This window comes from Hypomesus nipponensis, chromosome 17 (assembly GCF_054491055.1).
Source record: "Hypomesus nipponensis isolate SF chromosome 17, ASM5449105v1, whole genome shotgun sequence".
NCBI classification, from domain to species: domain Eukaryota; kingdom Metazoa; phylum Chordata; class Actinopteri; order Osmeriformes; family Osmeridae; genus Hypomesus; species Hypomesus nipponensis.
Genome location: NC_140377.1, coordinates 10,233,693 through 10,256,300, shown reverse-complemented (window position 1 = coordinate 10,256,300; position 22,608 = coordinate 10,233,693). Strand labels below are relative to the sequence as shown.

The 22,608-nt window shown below is 44.1% G+C and overlaps 1 protein-coding gene and 1 long non-coding RNA gene across 6 annotated transcripts; both read right to left on the bottom strand.

The window, feature by feature from the left end:
• Positions 1 to 5,798: 5,798 nt before the first annotated feature.
• Positions 5,799 to 13,767, bottom strand: LOC146253484 (uncharacterized). Of its 4 annotated transcripts, none has more exons than XM_084676779.1 (3): positions 10,657 to 13,767; positions 10,358 to 10,527; positions 5,799 to 9,169 (listed from the first exon to the last, which is right to left on the bottom strand). In XM_084676779.1, exon 1 carries the CDS (start codon positions 13,100 to 13,102, stop codon positions 12,026 to 12,028), a length of 1,077 nt encoding a protein of 358 aa, XP_084532905.1. In that variant the 5' UTR covers positions 13,103 to 13,767; the 3' UTR covers positions 5,799 to 9,169; positions 10,358 to 10,527; positions 10,657 to 12,025. The 4 variants fall into 4 exon arrangements, with proteins under 4 accessions (XP_084532905.1, XP_084532903.1, XP_084532904.1 ...); XM_084676777.1 differs by having other exon boundaries at positions 5,799 to 10,527; positions 10,657 to 10,734; positions 10,888 to 13,767; XM_084676778.1 differs by having other exon boundaries at positions 5,799 to 10,527; positions 10,657 to 10,731; positions 10,888 to 13,767.
• A 5,326-nt stretch (positions 13,768 to 19,093) lies between these two features.
• Positions 19,094 to 22,174, bottom strand: LOC146253483 (uncharacterized). 2 transcript variants are annotated; one of them, XR_014731934.1, is made up of 4 exons: positions 21,722 to 22,173; positions 21,378 to 21,506; positions 20,976 to 21,160; positions 19,094 to 20,751 (listed from the first exon to the last, which is right to left on the bottom strand). It is a non-coding gene; the product is annotated as an uncharacterized LOC146253483 (long non-coding RNA). The 2 variants fall into 2 exon arrangements; XR_014731933.1 differs by having other exon boundaries at positions 19,094 to 21,160; positions 21,722 to 22,174.
• Between the last annotated feature and the right edge of the window lie 434 nt (positions 22,175 to 22,608).

Here is a 22,608-nt window from a genome sequence, read left to right as displayed (position 1 = left end):
CAATACTTAGGCCGAATCCCAATACTCCCCCTTACCCCTTCCCCTTCCCCCTTCCCCTTAATTTACCCCTAGCCCTTGGCCCTCGAAACTAAGGGGTAAGGGCTACATAGCCCTAAGAAATGGGACACCACTTGGTTACAGGTACGTCATCTAGCACGTATCGATATCTCCAAAGCAAGTAGTGTTAACGAAATTCGCTGCTAATGGAGTTTACTTTAAACTGTAGACATGCTAGTCAAAGAAATGCGGGACTGTTGTGTAGCGTTAGCAAGCGTACCAAACTAGCGATTTTTAGAAACGTTTCAATTAGGAAAATGGTTGCAAATATATATGTTCATGACTGTATATAACAAAACAAGACTGTCATAATTTTTTAATCAATTAATTAAGCCGAAAATATTATATTTAGCGGACTCTCTGGATGATCTGGCCGCCATTGTTGCCGGTCGCGCAGTTTTCACATAGCCCTCGGTTTCAAGTAAGCTCCCGACCTCACTTGGTTTTAAGGGGTGTATACCCCTTAGTCTTAGCCCTTCCCCTAGCTCAAAAAGAGTATTGGGACACCACTAGCTCTCACGGGAACGCGCAAAACGAAGGGGAAGGGGTAAGGGGAAGGGGTAAGGGGGAGTATTGGGATTCGGCCTTACACTACATTTGGAAACTCCTTCATGCTTGTCTCCAAACCACCTCAGATTGGCACAGCAGTTATTTTCCCATCCAAAATGCACAAAAATTACCAAAACACTTTATAAGCCTGTCTCAAATCAACTCATTCGTCTTCGATAACACAAAAGTTGTTACCCAGCAAGCACACTTCGTCACAGCATTGACCCTAAAAATGATTTGCAAATGGTAGCATTACAATGTTATCTTTTGTAAAATCGCTTTAAAAAACAAGAATAACACCTGACTACAGTTTAGAATTCACTGCAGTATATCTTACAGAAATGAATCAGACATGATGCAATATGTATCAATATGACATATTGACAAATATTTAATATTCTGACATTGAGTCCAAATACAACACAGTAAGTTGTACATCTACTTTGGACAGAAAGGTCTCATTCAGGGGCGTCGTTAGACCCTTTTTACTGGGGCACGTGCCCCAGTATATTTCTGCTGTGCCCCAGAAAAATCTAAAGTTTGAGGTTTAACAATTTACTTTATTAGTCAGTACATTCATTTAGATTGATAATCCCGGAAAAAATGTACGCAGTATCCCAATCAACGCTTGTAAAATCAAAGCAGTTTAATCGAAAACACAAACATATGCACGCAGAATTCCATGTCAGCGCGCTCTTCTGAGCTTGCCAAATAGCCACTGCAGCATGCACACAAGTCCAAATTGAGGTCGGCAACTGTAGGCCAAGTGGCTGGCTATCCGGCTAGCTAGCTGACAAAATAATAAAAGGACGACATCAGTGTGGCCATTTCAGCTAGAGCTAGCTACTGTAGAGCTAGTGTTGTGCTGTATTGGCACATATGAACAGCCAAACCCGTTTTGTCACTGAATGGTCATTAAAACGAGTCCAGTGGTAGTGGTTTGATTTAATATTGAATAATTCCATAAACCTGTACCTAATATCTGGGTTTGGTTATTGTGTACCATGTTGAATGGGTCTTGGTCTTGACACGTCTTGGTTAGTTGCAACTTTAAATTGCCAATAATAACAAAGCGTTAAGAAACTTGACTTCAATTTGAAGCAGTAGCCTACTGTAAATCCAAAGGTATGGGTAATGTCTGGAATGGTCTGGCTTCACTTCAGGTCTCGTCTCACTAAATGGTAATGCATGGCATAATGGTGAGGCTAGATCGTTATAATCAGGTGCGATGTAACGGTGGTGGCAGTGATTGTCTTCTTTGTTGCTAGCTGTGTTAGCTAACATTACCTGGCACTTATCACCCCCCACTACCTGTACATCTTGCACACGAACAGTGCTCGATAAGTCTCAAACTATTTAAGACTTCAATATCTATGTTCTGTAGAGCACTTATCCGCCCAAGTACCTCTACAAAATCTACTATCTGTGCCAAAATAATATATCCCGACAAGCCATGCCGTTCGGCAGTGCGATTCCACTGTCACCCCCATACAGGTAGCATAGCTATCTGCTGCGTTGGTCTGACGATAACCACGCCCCTCTCGTTTGCATGTGAGATTTGAAATAAATACAGCACAGAAATAAATGTAGTGTGGAAATAAATGTGGCGTGGAAATACATGTGGAAATAAATGTGGCGTGTAAAAGTCCCATGAAATAAATAAATGTTGTCTTTACAAAAACGTCATTTTGAAATAAATACATGTATTTATTTATTTATTGATGTCGGTAAATGGATTCAGCTATGTAATTATATAATGCTATATTTATATATTTATTGCCATCTTTTTTTATTTCAGAATTTATTCCATAGCCGTATTTATTTATGTATCTATTTAACTATTTATTTACCTATTTATTTATTGATTTAATTTTGACTAACTCGGCGTTCCATACTCACCATGCATTTCAATTGTGTTACGGCGAAGTGACGACATCCCGCCTCTAGAAAGCAGTGTATGCACATCAGTGTTAAACGCAAAGTTTAACTGGGTGAAGGCGAGCATGATTTGAATGACAGCACTCCAATGCAGACGGTTCTGCGAACGTACCCCATGTGCATTTTCAGCCAAGGTCCTCGGGCATTCAACCCAAGTTGGTATCGCTCTCGAACTTGGTTAGAGTACTCAGCCAAGCTAGCATGTTTCTGCTTCCCTTATCGACAATTTGGAGCCAGCAATGATGAAGACATCACCTTCATTAGACAAGGTTTTACCTATTGGAAAACGGCAATGTTTATTTTACATAAAGCTCAAAAAGCTATTCTGCGTTCAGATGAAGGGCTCTTGCGCTATGCGCGCTTGCATTTTGTCACCAAACACTGAGAAAAAATTGCAAATTTATCCTCCAAGAAAAACTGCAGATTGTCCAAGAATTAAAAGGCGGACTTAAATTGCAGCATAATATGCCCTATGTTCACAAAAGCTACAACAAAAACACCATGTTTTTACATCGTTACTGACGTTACATCGTAGTTACAACTGGCCCTTTGACGGCAACCATGCTGATGTGGCCCTCGGTGAAAATGGGTTTGACACCCCTACGATATAGACAAGGCTCTGGTTTTGTGAATTCATTTCTCCACCAAGCTATAATCCAATGTGAAAAATGATAAACAAAAAGACTGATATAATTGGAAACAAAAAGATCCATACAAACTGTATGTACAGTCAAAACTACAATGTACTACTCTAGGTCACTAAACTGTGGCAGTCAGTGCACAGACAACAAACTCACTTTTCTGAATTCGCTAGAGTAGAGCATAAACTAGCTCACAATAAAATTTCTCTCCAAGAAGTTCTCATCACAGACGTCTTTCAAAAAGACGACCTTAGGGAAAACGCCTTTATGTCGAAGTCGGAAATGATGTCGTTTGGAAATGATGTCGTAGCGGACCAATCACGGCCAAGGGGTATCCGTCGCGTACAGCACGGCACGACGGATCGACAGGAATTTAAACGGTGCACGGGAAAGGTCTCCGTCGGCCCCGCAGACGACAGAGAGGGCGTTTCAGGGCGTTCCAACTATGCGTATGCCCTTCCCATGTGTCCGTAATCGTATAGTACGGAGTAGCATATAACGGCCTTTAGCCTTGTTTTATCAACTTACAAATGTTTAAATTAAACAAAAACATATTAAAGTATGTTTTGACGTATTATTTCATACAATTTGTTGTTTTAAAATGACTTACAGTCTTGATTACGTGATGGTTTAAGGCTAGAATCACCGCAGGAAAATTGACTTGTCATGACGCGTCTCTTTGAGTGAAACCAATATAAATGTATTGTTATGTATTTAATTACGTCAAATTGATCGTCTTTTATTTAATGCAAAAGTATTCCTTTACAATCATTATCGAAACTACCCAATAAGACAATTTTTTTTTTTTTATTACCTCAGGAAACCTTAACTGTCAAGTTGTGTCTTATGCAGCCGCAACCTAAAATCATTAGACTGAACAATATGTTTAGACGTGATATTTCTAATTTCAAATAAAATTACTGAACAGTTATTACTGATGCTATAGTCAACATTATTTAATATATTATGAATAAAACAGGTATAGTAGGGTGTAATACTGTGTGGCGCTCCCTTTGACTCCAGTGGTGGCTCTCCTGCTTTGTCAGGATGGGGTTCAAATCCCTGTGGTGTCTTTTGCCTTTATTAGTAGACTTAGCATGATCAATATATGATCATCAATATACTGTATTGTAGCCTAACCGTGGCACACCAGCCAAAACAATATCTAGAACTCGAGCTTCATCTATTATGCCACAAATGATAACGCAAATTATCTGCCTATTTCTACAGCCATGACATCAAAACAGTCAAAGAGGAGGAGAACCTACACCCTTCAGGAGATGGAGGTAAGGGTGGCAGAGATGAGTGGGGGGAGGAGTGTGAGGGAAGTGGCCAAGGAATATGGCATGCCTGCCACAACCCTCGAGGATTGGGTGACTGGTAAGTACACCCATGGGCGCCACACCAACCTGGCCATCACTCCGGATGAGGAGGAAGAGCTAATCAGGTACTCCTTGTGGATGGCAGACCATGGGTGGCCATTGAGCCAGGCCACCATAAAGGTCTACGCGCTGGAGATGGTAAGAGCCTCAGGGAGGGCATCTCTGGTCAGTCTGGAGCGGGGCCTGAGTGACAACTGGTGGTCACGGTTCCGGGCTCGCCACCCAGAGCTGTCTACGAGGATCCCCAGCCACATCGACAGGGCCAGGGTGTTTGCGACCACCGAGGAAGCCATAGATGTTTTTTTTTAGCTGTATGAGCCGATCTTCCACCAGGTTTGGGGACAAACCCAAGTCCAGAGAGCGGGTGCTGGCACCTAAGGGCAAGAAGCACATCTACCGGCAGCAGGTGACCACCCGGGAGGACATCACTGTGCACTGCTGCATCAGTGCTGCAGGGGCAGACATCCCCCCCCTTAGTCGTCTTCACTGGCTGTCTCCCGAGTGCTCCATATGCCCTGGAAGGTCTCCCTGGTGCCATCTATGGCAGGTCAGAGAAGGGGTATATGGACAGTGGCCTTGTGGTCAACCAGGCGGAGCCACATAAGAACAGGGAAGCCATCCGGTTCTGCAGGGAGAACATGGTGGTGGTTGTGTGCCTCCCTGCGCACACCACTCATGTCATGCAGCCACTGGATGTGGGGGTGTTTGGTCCTCTGAAGAGGATTTTTGACTGGGATGCTGCCCGCCTTGGCCTGGTGAAGGGGGATGTTTTTTAGGGGGAAAAAAACTTTTGCCCCTTCCTTAAGGAGACTTGGCCTAAGGCTGCCAAGCCTGAAAGCATCAGGGCAGCCTTCAGGAGGACAGGCCTCTTCCCCTGCAACAGGGGAGGCTACAACAAGACCCAGCTGACCAAAGTCAGACCTGCACCCTCCACGGTAACCACCAACGGCCCAGCCCCCACCACGGCGACCACCACCGACCCAGCCCCCACCACGGCCACCACCACCGGCCCAGCCCCCACCATGGCAACCACCACGGCGACCACCACCGGCTCAACCCCTGGCCCAGCCCCCACCACCGGCCCAACCCCCACCACCACGGCGACCATCACCGGCCCAGCCCCCTCCACTGGCCCTGCCCCCCTGCAGCAACCCCTTGCTGCAGAACCTGCACCTGCCATGGACCTGCTCAATCCAATCCTTTGGTGCAAGCAGGTCTGGTCTCAGCCAAGTGAGGAGACATTTTAATGCCCCCTGTGATGGCCAACCGTCAAGACCAGCGGCTACCAGTGGTGAGGAGGAGGCCACCACTTGGTGCTCGTGTCGTCACCAGTGACGAGTACAACGAGCTGCTGGTCCGACAGGAGGAAGAGGAGAAGGAGGAAGCTCGGCTTTGGAGACAGGCAGAAGTGCTGAGGTAGAGGGAGATGGCACAGAGGAAGAGGGAGGAGGCCCAGAGGAAGAGGGAGGAAAAGGAGATGTAGAGGGCAGAGAAGGAGAGGCAGATGGCAGTATAGTGGAGGACCTTGGCGGACACTGCGCTGTCTGCCGTAGCCTATCCCCTCCCTCAGGTGAGGAAGCAGGTGTGGAGGATTCCATCTACAAGTGGGTACAGTGTGAGCTTTGTGAGCTCTGGTTCCACCTCACTTGTTTGGGGATTGTAAGTATGCCAGCAGGGGACTGGTACTGCCCCAAATGCTTTCTTAGTGAGATCTAGCACTTTGTATATATGTTTGCTATCTTTGTATATATGTTTGCTATCTTTGGCTATTTAACCCAGTTCTGTTTAATGTTTTTGTTAAATATGTTCTGCATTTCATATCCTGTCCCACTGTCATCGCCACCATTCCTGCCGGCGCCTACCACTTCACTGATGATGAAGAGGACCCGGTTTGTACTCCACTGGATAATCGTCACCCATCCTGGGGGCTGGGCCACTGGGGACTCGGTCCTCGCACACAGCCTGTCATCCCCTGTCATCTCTGAGCTGCCCCAGCTCCCTCCTTCGGTGATGTACTTGGAAAGCACATAATCTGGCCCTTACACGGCAACGGTGCGGTCTTTGACCCTTCCGGCCATATTTCCGACGGTTCCCACAGCAAGTATAATACTCAAAGCAATGCTACTAGCATGCTAGTGTTACTTGTTAAGCCTTCTCATTAGTACATATTGAAGCCATACAGTGTTTGTCGCATAGGTTTTGTGTATCGGAAAATATTTAGTTGGAATTTGCGAAATCGCATATGCAAGCTTTGAGACCCGCATTCGAACGATCACATATGTGCGACGCTACTCGTTCTACCCTGTAGATTCTACAGTATAGTAGAGCCTTTGAGCTGCAGGAATTCGGCGTGCTCCTAGCATTGTGCTTTATTAAATTGGTACTATTGTACTTTGCAGTACTACCACCACCCCTCAAAACATTTACTTTGCAGACATTGCATACAGCCGACGAACTAGTTGGCGTTGCAAGCGTGAAATATCTCCACACAGCCAACTCTTTGGCTCGCTCTATGTTGCTTTTAAGTTTCTGTCCACTGGTTGGACACGAGCTGTAAACCGCACGGTGCAATGCTTCAAGCTAAAAACTTCCATGGTTCACACACCAGCGACAACAAATAAATACAAATTCAAATATTTTGTACATGTTTACAATGTTTGGTAGCTGTTTGATTATTATTGTGTGTTTGACCAATACACTATTTTGTTTCTACTGCTACATTTTATTTATTTTAATAGGCCCTACGTTTGATTACATTCTATTTTCACATTTTGAATGCACAATTGTTTTTTAAATAACAAATACATAAGAATGCAGTAGATTATGTCTGTTATTTTGTCTTATTAGGAAAGTCTGGTGCCTTTAATATTTTCCACATGGTAGAAGGAAGGTATAAGGTGAGAGGTATACAGTTTATTATTAATTCAACAACGGTATCGGATCGATATCGGGTATCGACAGATACACAAACCCCAGGCATCGGTATCGGGACGGAAAAAGTCGGATCGGTGCATCCCTATTGTTAATGCCATCGTTGTGTTGTTAACTGACTTAAAGTTCTAACAATATAACGACCATAACAATATTGACGTTATCAGACATGATTTATTCATCTTTGTCTTTGCCTCAGAATAACATGTCAACAATATATAATGACGCTGTAACATGCCACAATATTATAACTAATTATATTAGGCTATAATTACGTTTGTCGTGCCATGAGCATAATAGCGTTCATTACAAAATGGTTAAATCTGCTTTAAAATAACTGAAATTAACTCTACAAACAACCTCATGTATGCGCAACCATTTGTAAAACGTGCTACAATAAAGGCAGGCTTGCTGATGCTCCCTTTTGTGCTTGTTCATTATTCGTATCCGCGAGCACGTTTCCAGGCAACTTTTCTTGACGTAAGCAAATAAATGGGCTGCTAGTTTACCCATTTCGGATTGGTTTCAATATTAGCAAAAATCTGGAAAAATTCTTCTATTAAAAAGCTAGTAGTATGAGCCAGGTTCGAGAATCGAACAAAAATTATTGGGGGAGATAATTTTAGATATGTTGACTGGAGTTAATAGAATAAAACCAACCGGACGAGTCGGGTAGAAAATCGGAAATGCAATACCACCTACATCCACCGGGGATGTTGCCTCAAGCCAAGAGTCGAGGGGTGGGGGCTTGGCACGAGATCTCGGAGCTAGGGGAAAAAAGAGCCACTGTGTAAAGCTAGACCAGAAGACACGGAAGTGGAAAGATGGCCGCGTCCAGTCTCGCTCACTTGCCTCACTGCGCCACTGAGCACTTTTCATAGAAATTAATGGGGACGCCATCTTGGAAGACAAAAGTAGCTTACTCTAGTTATATTAACTCTATGGGAACACCGTGAGCTACTCATGATGTGCCGAACAACGCCGGATGTCGAAGTTTTTTATATTTTGACCTATATTATTGGTTCAACATCATGTCAATCATAGCTCAGAAAGTTACCAAGCGTTTTCCGGCAACTACGATGCTATCAGATTAGCTGTAGCCTTATTTTTGACCATTGCAGCCTCATTTAAAGTTGCTCTACGTCCGAGTTTGTACAGAACACTGTGAGTCTACAGTAACCTAGTTAGTAGCCAGGTTTTCTTTCTTTCTGAGTCTCTTACAAAAGGGTGGCTAGCCTCTCGGTTAGCTAGAAAGGCTTGCCAGTCTGTTCTTCACTCCAGCAGTCCGGAAACAAGCATGCCGCAGATGATAGTTTATCCAATCAATTTCCCCCCAAAAATAGAAAGGAAGGACACACGGACGGGTAGCTAGCCTACAGTTCAGCCTAGCCAACCACAAAACAATTTTTTTTTTCTTCGCAATACACCAAACAATAAATCTTCTCAATCAACCACTCTCTATTTACTCACATAACAACAGAAATAACTCAGGAAATCTATATTTTCATATTTTTCTTTGTTTTCAGTAAATGTAATTCTCTTTTTGTCTCTCAGATCTCATTCGGTTCTGTTTTTGTAGCCTCTCTTTCTCCGAGAGAGCGCGAGCAGAGAATGTCTAATAAATCCTTAAACAGGCTCTGGCGCGAGGCCCCCAATTTTCCCGCCTGCAACCTGAAAAAACAAATTCACCCACAGCAATATTATTACAGTGTAACATAAAAACACAAAATAATTTCTGTACATAGAGCCACAGTATGAAACTGGGACTGAACTACACTGGCATCATTTTCCTAATTCAATAAATTAATAAAAGCTGTATATCATTGTTGTGAAGATAATAGTTATTTGTTACTTGCTATAAATAATTTTCTTTTAAATTTGAATTTATTTGTGCCCTGTAACCCCCGGTTACAAGTGCATATAGTATGCTACATTTTACTGTACTGTATTGTACTGCAAACAGTAGAGAAGAGTAGTTTTCACCTGTTCTCTATTTGAAATGTCCAAATTATGGCCCAACCACTGAGGTTGGGCTGCTCTCTGACCAAATCCTGTAAAGTATTTATTTTGGTCTGTAAGTAAATAATATTTTGTGCTTATTGAAGTTATGCATTGTGCTTATTAAAGTTATGTCTTATGAAATTAGAAGTGTGCTCAGGCTGAAACATTGCGTCTCACACAGGGCGGGGGGAGTCATGGGTGCGGTCAGAGAAAGAGGAACAATCCAGACAAGTTTCGACCAGAGTGTGGGGGAAAAGGCTGTATTTTGTGTCTTTATCTCTCCATTTCAGTAACAACCTTGACACCAGGTGGAGGCGGCACCCGAGCAAGTGGGACGCGTCGGCAAGAACAACTCCCTGCTGCACAGGAGAACAAGCTCAACCCTCTTCTTGTGTTTTTGTTTTACTGCACTGTATAATATATGCTGGGGCAGGGACAGATAGTTAGTTGGACTTTGTGAACCAACCCAAACTCTGCTGTGGGTAGGGAAAACCCAAAACTCTACTTGTTGATTTCCAACTGCTGCATTACAGCTGATATTATTAGACCTCTGCGACTCCAAACCACTCTTTCTAGAACACAGACTTGTGTCATTGAATACCATCAATACATATTGGAACAGACACAACAAATTTAAGTCCTTCATAAACCAGGGCGGGAACAACGGTGGGTTAGCTTATGCGAGATTAATTTGCAGTCTGGATGCAGAGTGTGTGTGTCTGCTACTGTCTGCTCTGACTCCAGCTAGGCGTGCTGCGCAAGGCAATTGTGAAACTGGCAGTCTGAAAGTGCTTTGGGATGGCGGAGGAGCTCACGGCAACACCCACTGCTCATTGAGGATAGTACTGCAAAACTAACCGTATTTTCACGTCAGAGTCTCCAAAACACCAGCAAGTCTCCAACAACACAGGAAAAAGTCGCTAGATTTTGTCGCTAGTCACTTTTGACAGTAGAAGTCGCCAGTTGGGTTAGAAGGTCGCCAGGGCCTTATGGTGATTTGACAGTTCCAGATTGGCAGGTAAACCACACTTGTGACAAGACAACATTTTAGATTAGTGAATTTGAAGTTACGCTTTGTCAAACCAGTACAAAACGAGTCAAATCTTCAGGTTTACTGTGTGATTCATTAAGGATGATAAGCAGTGGAGGTCGCTCACCAGGTGTGACGTGAGAGCTGGGGGAAACTCCTCCTGGGCTGAGGGCTTCTTGGGCTCTGTTCTTCTCTACAGAAACTGCTGAAAACACAGAACAGCTACTCAGTCCCAACACTGCCTCTTCATTCTATACTTGCTCTATTACATGAATATCCAACCCATGGTCATTCATTCTGTACCCATACAATATACTATAAGCTCTGCTCTAAAGGCTCTATTACATAAATAACCCACCTTGTTCTTTAATAGTTTGGCTTTCTTTTGCAGGCTCCACCACTTCAAGTCCTTCTTAGGCTTTCTCGTCTCTCCTGCAGAGGTCGACGCTGTCCCAGCATCGATGATGACCGCTGCAGGGCTGAGCTTATCGAGATCTTCCCCAGGACACGGAGCTGCAGCACCAGACTCACACAGAGTGACCATCACTCTCCGTCAGGATCCTGACCCTGCGGTCCAGGGTCTCCTGGCAGGCCAGGCTGGAAGTCGAGGGAAGGTTCACTTCCAGGCTCTTCTGCAGCTGACTCTTAACCGAGCTCGCAGCAAAGCTGTGGATGAGCTCCCTTCTGGAGGGCATCGGGGGGCTTTCTGGCAGCATCAGCTTTGACGTGCATCTGGTGGAGCTCACGGGGCTCTGAAGATGCAGGCTGGTGGTGGCTGTCTGCCGGCGGAGCCCACGGACGTTGGCAAGCAGACTCTCTGAGGCGGTGTTGAGCGCGTCCAATCCGGGGGAGTCCAGTCCTACGTTGGCATTGGAGACTGTTGGGCCCTCTTCGTCTACACATAACTGTCTGAGATTCTCCAGTATGGAGTCCAAGAGGGCACAGGTCAGGAGGTTGTCCTCACTCTGAGCAGTTGAGCACTCTGAAGCTGCTACTTCTGCTCTCATGGCACTGTGAATCACCCCAAGGGTCCTCTTGGTCCAAGAGATGGACGCCTTCGGGGGGATGCTCTCAAATGCACATTTTTCAAGAGCCGACAGCTTGTCTGCAGCTTTCTGCAGGGTCCTCAGTGTGCTGTCACAAAGCTGCTGGCTGGAGGAGTGGACCTGTTCCCAGAACTTCATGCCACCAGATCTTGTCTTTGCTGAGGTCTTGTGCTGCTCAACCACCTCATGGAGATCATCTAGGATTGCACCAAGCAGGTTCTCACAGTTCTCAGAGGAGACCAGCAGAGATGGACGCTCTGGGCTCTCTGGATTGGCTGCATGAGGTGAGCCACGAGGGGTTGAGGGCTGATGAGAGAGCTTCTGTGTTGCTCTCTTCAAGGCCTGCTGGAAGACATCTCTTCCTTTGATCACGTACTCTTTTATGATCTCTCCCACTCGCGTTTCATTATGAGCCAGGCTCTGCCCAGCTACATGTGGGCCCTGAGGACATTAAAAAATCAAGGTCTCTTGGACCTCGGTGGTTCTGTGTCCACTCCCTGGCAGGAGGGAGTCAACAAACAAGGAGCGGTAGATGTGAGAAAGGGACATCTCCGGGTGCCTTAGGATCAGCAAATGATCCAAGATGGCAGAGATGCCTTCGATGAGCTCATCAATCTCCACTTCCTCTACGCCCTTGTTTAGACAGGCCAACATCTGTTCGTTGGCCAGCTCCTGGAGTTTGGTCAAGCCTTCGTTCTTCACGCTCTCCCGAAAGCAGAACTCACTACTTATGGCTCTGCAGGGTGCTGTCACTGTGTCGACAGACCAGATCAACAGAAGCCTGATGAGAGACGGGGTCAAACTTTCCAGAGGCGTCTCGTTCTTGCAAGAGACGCTCTCGTCCGCCGTCACATCTCCCATCCTGGAAGAGCTCATCAGGGGGGTCAGTTTGGCCGCTGCCTTGCAGACCATCTTCTTGGCTGCAGAGGAAACATCCAAAGTGTCCCATCCTGTGAGGGAGGAGCTGTTCCCTGCCCTGGATGATGAAGACTGGCTGTCCAGCAACTCAACAGCACTTTTCACAGACTCAATGATCTCATCGACCAGGTCACTGGCCAGGGAATGTCCAGAGCAACCGCTCCCCAGATAAGGGATCATGACCAAATCCTCAGTTAGCAATAGGCTGGATGGCGATGTGATCGAGCCCTCCTTCTTACACGGCCCAAACTGCTCCTCCAGCTTCAGCTCCACAGCCTGGACAACGTTGGTCCTCGACATGGTGGTCAGGAGCTCTCCGAGGGACCTTCCAGAAGACCGACTGCTGCTCCCTGACCTCCTCAGCAGCGGTAGAGTCTGCACGTCGGCACAGACAGCAGAGAAGAAGGAGCTCACAGAGGAAAAGGTACCAGGCCCTTGAGCTTCTTCTTGAACTGCGGCCCGGGCTGCTAGGTCGTTGCCGATGACCGCCTCGATCACCTCAGCTGCCACAGAGCCCAGACTGGCCTTGGCCTCCACCTGCAGATCCGGAGAGGGGGCTCCACTGTGACTGCTGAGTGCCACCTGGCTTTCTGCGTCAGCCTGCAGCATGGTGGAGACTTTGCTCAGCGTCTCCTGGGCTAGCAGCCCAGCAGCTGATGTGCTGCAGGTCTGGGCGCCTGGAACATCTCGGCTAGCTTCCAAGTCAAGCAGCAGGTCTTGCAGCCTGTCGTTGTTGATCAGCTGCGACACCCAGGGCCGGCCCAAGGCATAAGCGAACGAAGCGGCAGCTTGGGGCCCCTATGACCACCAAGGGGCCCCCAAGAGCACTTTAAGTTACAGCTTAATTTTAAAATGATATTATGTTAATGGTAATTATACAAATTTGCAAAAACTCAATAGTATGTTTACCGGCTGGCAAGGAAGATAATAGCTTACTACTACTGTTTTAATAAATGATCTTGGGGGCCTGCCTTTGTCAGCACTCATACTAGTCCACAGCAACAACGTTGTCGATTGTTCAAGAACAGAAAAGATCAGTCGGCAATCGCAATCTGACACGGCAAAAAGCAATGTCACAAAAAAGACATTCCTATGGTGCAGAGAAAAGAAAACAGAGGAAGAAAAAAAAAAAACAGCAAGATCAAGGTATGTTTGCATGATTAATTCGTTTTTAACCATAAACATTTACTGTCTAGAGACACATGTGTCAAATAAGCCTTCTTGTTAGCTAGAGCTAGCTAGCTATCATTTTAGTGTAACACTTAGACTAGTTAGCTAACAAAATATAACAATAGCTAGACTCTTCCCCCCCCCCCCCCCCCCCCCGTTAAAATGGGCATTTCTTTTGCTAGTGTGCATTCCCCTAGGTAGATTTACCTAGGAAAATGCATACTAGCTAAATACATTTCAAAATACATTTTGATTGCCATTGAACTTTGCTATAACTAAGGTAGTTTTGCTAATTAGGCTACGTTGTGAGCTACGAATTCGGCAAGGTGAAAGCGTCGTAGAGATCCAAATCCTTGTCCAAGAAAATGTTCATTACGAAATGAGAACAGTGATCAGAACGGCTTTCTACAGTTTATTTGATGAATTACGTCATAATACAGCAAACGTCATCAAACAGCAGATGGCGCTCTTTACACCCGGTCTGTTTATAGTCCAGGCCGTGGTCTGTTATCAGTGTTATACAGTGGCGTACATTTAATTGAACTGTTTTAAACACGTCTTGAAAAGTTTAAATGTGTACCCCCCACCACACATTTTGTATCAAGATTTAACAGCGGTATCCACTGTTTGAAGATTTTAAAAAGCTGTCCCACCCACATTGAAAAATAAACCAACGACGTTGATGTTCTATAATGACCTTATACCATGGTCTGGGTGAATACTCGATTCTGATTGGCTGCAGGGGTGTACATTATAGGGTGATAACGGACACCTACTGCGTCATTGCAGAAAAACTGTCTTTTCACCGTTCTAAATTATTCCGCTGGCTACACAGGAGCCTGTACAAAGTATCTGAAATAAGTAACCATAACAACAGTGACGTAGTCAAAGCCTCCATTTACAATAAGTGAAATACTTTAACAAGCAAACTTGTATTTACAACAATGAGTGACTTCAATATTTATTTTAACCAATTTGAAAAATGTTTCTTTTCTGAATGTAGTGTGTCAGTGTCACGTAACCGCTCATCTCACATCCCATTCGCTATTCACCTCGCTAGTCAATCTACTTCAGACAGTCTGCGGCTAGTAGCAACTCTACACATGGCCGATTATTTTCTTCTTAAAAATCTTTTATTTGGGGACAATGACGTGGCTTGATAGCTGGCTAGTCTTGTTGTTAAACATACTGACAAATTATAATCACTGTTTGGAAAAAATGAAAAAACTTTGATGCGATCATCTCACAGCCATTTGCTTTTCAACTCGCTCCACATGCTGCGGCCCTAGTAGTAGGCCTACTAGTATATGGCCGATATTGTTCGTGAAAATCTTGATATTGATTTTGGGACAGCGACATGGCTGGTTAGCTAGCAAATCTTATTGTCAAACATACTGTAAAATTATTTTTACTGTTTGTCAACCGTACACAATGTTATTGCCTTTAAATCTTGCTAGCATAACGTTAGCTTTTGGGCTAATAACTCAGCCAAAGGAAAGCCGGTGTTGGTTCTATGAGCTGAGCGGACTATAAATATCAGAGTTGGCTAACGTTGAAAAACGTTAGATTTCTATTGCAAAACGCCTTAAAACATAAATTAATGTTTGTAAAAAAAAAAATCGTTGGCAAGTGACCATGGTATAAGCGGGATAATGCCCTTCGAGGTGTCCAATATCATCTGATAACGGACTCCGCGGACTCCGCTGCGCGTCGGACGGTTCACGCCTCCGCATCGTCCGTTATCAGATGATATTGGACACCTCGTCGGGCATTATCCCTTACTTATTTAAAGGTGACATGACATGAAAACTTTATTTTATGAGGTTATTTAACATTAATATGAGTTCCCCTAGCCTGCCTTTGGTCCCCCAGTGGCTAGAATTTTCGATAAGTGTAAACCAAGCCCTGCGTGTTCTTCTCCGCCTTTGATAAAATGAAGGCTCAATTGCGCTGTTTGAAAATCTCCCCCTAGTGAGGTAGATAGGGGGAAGGTTACCTCCCCTCTCTCTGCTTTGCCCGACCAGATCATCTAGCCCGCCCATGAGAAACTGAGCTACCACCGTGCAAGGGCGAGTGCGATATCGGTTTTTCCTGGAGAGACATCATGGCGAGCAAACAAACGAAGCATAACAGTTGCTCAGTGCTTGGATATACAAATGCAAGCACACATCTTTTTTTCTGTTCCTTCATCCGAGCCTCTGCACAACCCGTATCTTAATTGTATTTTCGCTGGAAATGCGCCGACACAACTTCCCAAAGTGTTGTATGTCTGCTCCTAACATTTCCTCAACTTGAGCCAACTCAAAGCTGGCCTTGGTGAAATTAAATTCTGGATCATCACTAAATCTCCTTGGTCAAGCTACAAACCTTGGACAAGTAAGTTAACTAACACTATATCATTTGGTTTCTTTACTGTATATGGTTACCTAGCTTGCTACCCTTAGAATGTGGCTGTAACATTAGCTCTGCAGCTAACAGCTGAGTTACTGTTGCTAACGTAAAAGATAAATAGCATCAAGTGTGTGTAAATACAAACGCTGTAAAGCGAGGGTTGTACACTTCTTTGTTATTTGGATAACCGTTCTGCTGTTGGTGTTATGGCTCGCGATATCCGCCTTTCTCCACATTGAAATGACTGAGTGTGCACCTCTGCAAACCAGAGTGATCAGATGAGAGTGGCTAAATTCGAGGCATTTTACAGCAACGAGGGCAACGAGTCATTGCGATACATCCTGTAAACATTAGCGCATGTTGCCGCCCCTCTCCTCCTCATTAGCATTTAAAGCTACAGACACAGAAACAGCGCGTTCTGAGGAAAGCTGATTGTGGAACCACTTGTAGTGGCTATAATTCTGCACCATGGCTGAATTTCGGGAAAAAGACTTCAGATACAGTATTAGGGGACAACTAAGGCCTATATAAAAGCATCCAAAAACAGCATGTCATGTCACCTTTAATTATGATTTGCCCTTTTATACAAATCAGGTTTATTTCGACTGGATATCATCCTTGTGCACAGACACTTCAACTTTACACATTAGGAGGCAATAGTTCTCTTAAACGCTGCTTGTCTTGCATCATGGGTCTGCAGGACCAGCGACCCAAACATTAAAGTACTACTTTTTCATTGGTGTGATTATGATATTCATACAAACATAAACGCTACCGGATTGTAAAGCCTGTTGATTATGGAGGATTATAGGGACCAAAACTAAATGAATAAATACTTAGATAAATAAATAATTATATAACACAAAGCTTTAAATAAATGACTAATTATATACAGGGTGTCTACAGGTATAAACAAGTAAAATGTAAGACTTTTTGAGACCTTTTAATACCACTTCTAAATGAAATTTAAGACCAAATTTACAATGGAAATGCAAATCAAAAGTGGAAATATACAGTAATCTTTCCAAATAAACACACTGATGCCTGTTCAAAATGAACAGTACAATAAAATTACAATAATCGGTTGAGATCAGAGGCGTTGTTAGACATAACATTCTACTGGGGCACAGGCCCCTATTTATATAAATGTTTTTCTTCCAAGCGTGCTCTGCACAATACACTACAGAAACTCTCCTTAACACAGTTCAGGGCAGGGACGGACTGGGAGTAAAAATAGGCCCTGGAATTGTATCCAGACTGGCCCACCAGAACCGGCCCAGTATACGCCACCACAGCTGCCCTGCCAATGTATCCACATTCTATGTTTGATGTAATGCAAGTTAGGGAGTTTCATAGTTCATGCGAGCGAAAACTTTTTTGTCCTTTATTTGAGAGCAAAATCGTTTTTTAGAGCTTTATGTAAAATAAACATTGCCGTTTTTCAATTCAGAAAACGTTATCTAGTGAAGAGTCTAGTCTTTTTGTCTCTTATTTTTCAGCCCTTATGTTTCTTAGCCTGGTTTTCCATCGTTATATAGTCTTTAATAGCTAACGTTCGATCTCAGTCGCTGTCGTGTGTAAGCGAGACAAAGGGGGCGGGGTAAAGGCTGCACAGACGTTCATTTGGAATAGACCAACCGGCCTTGGGGAAAAGGGCCGACAGGCGCTCAATCTTCTGCCAACATTTTATTAGTTAAAAAAATTATTAGTCAAGCGGCCCTTCGGCCCAGAAGTGTCTCGGCCCACCAGGAATTCTCCCGGTGCTCCCGATGGCCAGTCTGCTACTGGTTCAGGGCGCAAGTTTGATATCACCATTGGCAGGGATATCAATAATTAATAATTAATTTGAGCGCAAACACTGTTTTATGAGCTTCATGTATTATTGTTTTTATGTTTTAGTCAAAATAAGCTGCTCGGTAGGCCTATCATTTTGAAAGTTTGTTTAGTTTTGTTATTTTTCTTAGCCTACCTTCTTTACTTGTGTACGAGTCTGACACCTGAACTTGTGTGCGTGCTGCAATGCTACTTGGCAAGCTCAGAAAAGCGCTCTGACATGGAATTCTGCAGGCACAAGCGTTGATTGGGATACTGTGTTTATTTTTCCGGGATTAGCAGTTTAAATTAATGCACTGACTAATAGAGTAAATTGTTAAAACTCAAACTTTTGATTTTATTGGGGCACAGCAGATTTATATTGGGGCACGTGCCCCAGTAAAAAGGGTCTAACAATGCCCCTGGTTGAGTTTAAGAACATTGACTAAATGTGCATAATTGCTCAGAGGTCAGATGGCATTGTTGGCTCTGGATTTCTGGATGTAACATCCATCGTTGTAGCGTTGAGATTATTTCTAGCAGTGGAAATGGTGGAGCAGAAACTAGCAATTGCAGGCTGCTGGCGTGCCTTTACCAGAGAATGTCTAAAATAGGGAGTAAGTTACAGCAAGTTACACCGTGGATAAATGTAAGGATAAATACATAAATGTCAACACATTAAAACGTATATATATATATATATATATATATATATATACACACAAATACATGTAACATTTATATATTTAGTGTCTTATTTAATTTGTTATTTATATATTTTGTATGTCAATTAGGCATTTCATTATATAATTAGTCATTTCTTTAAGCTTTGCGGTATATAATTATTTATTTATCCAAGTATTTATTTATTTAGTTTTGGCCCCTATAATCCTCCATAATAATCCTCCATAGAAAAGAGCTAAAAATTCCATATAATAACAATTTACTAACCTTGACCATCCAGTCATGCCATACGTTCAAGCCTCAGTTTAATATTTCCCGGCATGACCTCACTCTCGGTTAGTAAGTAGTTATTCTTATACCTGAAGCATTAATTATGTTTGGAATATATTTTCAGCATTGTCATTACACATTTTGGTAAATCTTAAGTATTCATTGTTTTTTTATGTAACAGAGACATAGAACATATGAAATATCAGCATACTGTAGATTAGCAGCATAGATGTAATTCCTCCACAGTATGAAAGGGAAACACCAAAAAACACCTGATGTTGAAAGTATTTATTTAGTGCAATATATGTGATTATGTGTATACACCATTTCATCAAATGTATCCAATACATAATATAGGATGGAATTTAGGAAAGTAAACCGACACACTGTAAAAGTACATTGCAGATAACACTGTTGCTTTTCTACAGGTAAAGTAATTAGAGTAATAGCAAAGGGTCTTCACACTTCTGTGAATGAAACATTACAAACTTTTCAAATAAATGAGCAAATATGTATTTAAAACATTTTGTAAATTTGTCATTATGGTGTGTAGAGTAATGGCAAACACCAAAAAGAATCAATTTTGAGTTTTAACACAATAAACTGTGGAAAGTGAAGGGGCCTGAAGTGTTTCCAAAGGCACTCTACCAGTCCACATCACACATATAGTGAACTGAAAAAGGTCTCTCCTGCACACATGCACACACACCCACACGTCTAAGGAAACACTGTGTCTGGTACTTACAGCTTTAACTAACCTGTAACTGGAGGGGATTCTCCTTCACTAGCAGTTAAAACCAAATGAAGAAACTGAGGACTGAAGATAGCTGATGGAACAAACAGGATTAATTGGTGCAAAACCAAGTTGTTTCACGGTCTGGCAGCCATTGGTCAGTAGTCTTCATTAGTAAGAGCTACTAGAAGATCTAACATAAATCAGTGTTTGGAGCCAAATCTACTGGTTCAATAGTAAATTACTAAGTATTAATTATTATTCAAATTTCTGCCAGTCTGCTGTGCCTGAGCAGTGTGTGTTGCCTCACTGAACAGAACAAGGGCCTTCACCAAACTTGCTGCAAGTTTGGGGACATGGAGATCCAACAGCCAGTAAGCTGTGAGGGCCCCTGGTGTAAATGAGAAGACAGAAAACAGTGAGACTTGCCTCAGGCTGAACCAGGGCTACACTGAGGCAGGGCCTCAGACAGTCCCCCACCCAGGGCATTGCTACAGGGAGAAGAGAAATCCTTGGTTTAGCAGGACAGCCAGTGCCACCCAGAAGCACTCATTACAATACACGATCATGTCCTCTGAGCGCTTAACAGTCCGTTGGAAAAAGCCAAGATTGTTCTGGGGAGTGCATGACTGATGTTGCACTGACTGAAATGCTATAATAGATTATCATTCAAAGATCATCAGCAGAAACAGGGTCAATGTTTTACACAGACTTCAGTTTAGTTGAGAAGGTATGAAGACCGTTCATAATACATCAAATGATTCAACATTGACTGATGTCCACTATCAGAGTACAAACCTGGTGGGTACAAACCTTTCTCCGGTCACAAATGAAGAGTCATACGGTTTCTGCACATTTTATTCCAATACAATTTCATAACATTACATGAACCCGTTCACATGAGCCTATAGGGTTACTTTATATGTAGGGTTAAAGTAGCATTCAAGATGGAGGTCAGGGAGAAAACATAGCCTACATGAACACAGTGAATGAATAGAACGCCATCTGAAGCCCTCACCAAGCAATGTTGGGGACGCAAAGTCCAACAGCACCTATGTGTGCTGTGAAGGCCTCACTGATTCTAATGCAAACAGTGTCATGTGTTTACGTAAACTTGCCTTGATATAGATGGGTACTGCTCATGTAACTCCAGGGCCTTCAATATAATACGAACCATATCTACTATACTTCTACACACCTAAATGGAACATGAGAAGAAAAAGCCACAGAAGAGTGATTTGCAACAGTTCATAGTCTAAGCAGGTTAACTTTGTTTAAATAATAAAGTCCCATGCAATGTGTTTTTTTGTTGTTCTGTCTGCGTGTGTCTCTTCTTCATAGACCAGGTACAATGTGTGTTTACCATTACTGGTTTTGGCTAGAAGCAGAAGGGGACATGAGAAAAGGGTTGAATGTCCAAACCTAGAGCGGTGTGTTGAGTGGGCCTCAGAAGCGGCCTCCAGGGGACATGACGGGGGGCCTCATGCCCATTGGGGGCCGTAGGGGGGCTCCTGGGTAAGGGGGCACCATGGGGGGGCCCTGTCCATACGGGGGCATGCCTCCTGGCATGTAACCTGGCATTCCCTGGGGTGGGCCTCCGTACTGGCCTGGAGGGAGATAGACGGTTGGTTGGTTGGTTGGTTCAAACTCGGACCAGTGTTGCTATCACTGTCAAGACCATTTCAAAATCTCAAGACTCCCAAAGCACACTGCCATAATGTCTAATTTGGCCAGAAGAATTGAACACCGTATTCACTCCTATTAATACAAGGATGTGAGAATGTACAGTAGCACCACCATCGACCAGCAGCAGCTGGAGCATACCATGCATGTGGTGTCTCATGCCCGGCTGTTGGGGGATCATCATGGGTCCTCCAGGGGGGAGGCTACCGGGACGTGGCCTGGCTGGGGGATGTTACGCTGGTACCGTGGCAGCTGGGCTCTCAACTCTTCCTACCAGACGGAAAGAGAAGGAAGACAGGAAAGTAAGACCCTGAATACACACGAAAACATCCAATGTTCAACATCTCATTCAATACGTAAGATCTGCACAACAATAATACAACAAAATGGCCGTGGTAACAATAATCAAAAAATGATTGGCTTGTGTTTGCTTAGTTGCTGCTAATCCATGTGAAATGAAGTCACGGTTCTGATGGGCCACTTACCAGTGAGATATCCTCATCGGGGTGGATCAACTTACTGGTGGCACTGCTGGTGGTGAGGATGGCAGGCTTACTGGTCACTGTAGAGGGGGGTTTGGAGACGATGCCTCCAGGGCTGGGGCTGCCCACCGTGGCAGAGGCCTGAGTATAGGCTGGGAAAGTGGGCTTGGAGGGCTCAGAGGGGGTGGTGGGGCCACTGTGGAGCTTGAATTCAGACCCTGGAACGGCCTGCTGACTCTGGAAACAGAGGGAGAGAGAGTGAGGGAGGGAGGGATGCAAATGAGCTATGGCAGGAAAGAGAACAGGATTCAAATTCATACAACATGCTGTGTTTTCCACACTTGTGCCAGCTCCTGAAAACAACCGTCAAATATTCTTCTACTGTACACATCGGCATGTTTACACTGATTGCGGATGAAAACAAGATGAGTCCAGTGATATGAAAATTATGCAGATTTGTAATGGGGGGGGGGGAGGCTGCATTGTCACTGACTGACGACTCATTAAAAATAAATGTTTTTATTGGAGCTGACAGTCGAAAGCATCCCACTCTCATAAGGGAAAGTTGCTTCACGGCATTAAAAAATGAACAAGCCATCTACATCTTTAGGCGCAAAAGGAAGATGTGTTTTTGGTTGCTGTCTTGTAGCATGCCCTCAGTGTATTTCGTAAAGCACTAGATTCACAAAGCGTGCCAGGCAGGCGGGGCGGCGGGCAGTGAGCCGCGTACTTGCGCAGAGCTAGGGAATGGAGCTTTGGAGGAGGCAGACAAAGAGTCTGCATTTGACAGGCCTGTGCTTGTACTTGCTGTGCCCCCATCTGTAGCACAGGGGGACAAGAGCAGAGTAGAAATATTACTGAGAAAGAGCTGGGGGGGGGGGGGGGGTCAA

Excerpts from the sequence above, each read along its gene's own strand:
- LOC146253484 (XM_084676776.1), bottom strand. The coding sequence starts at position 13,102 with ATGCTGCAGGCTGACGCAGAAAGCCAGGTGGCACTCAGCAGTCACAGT.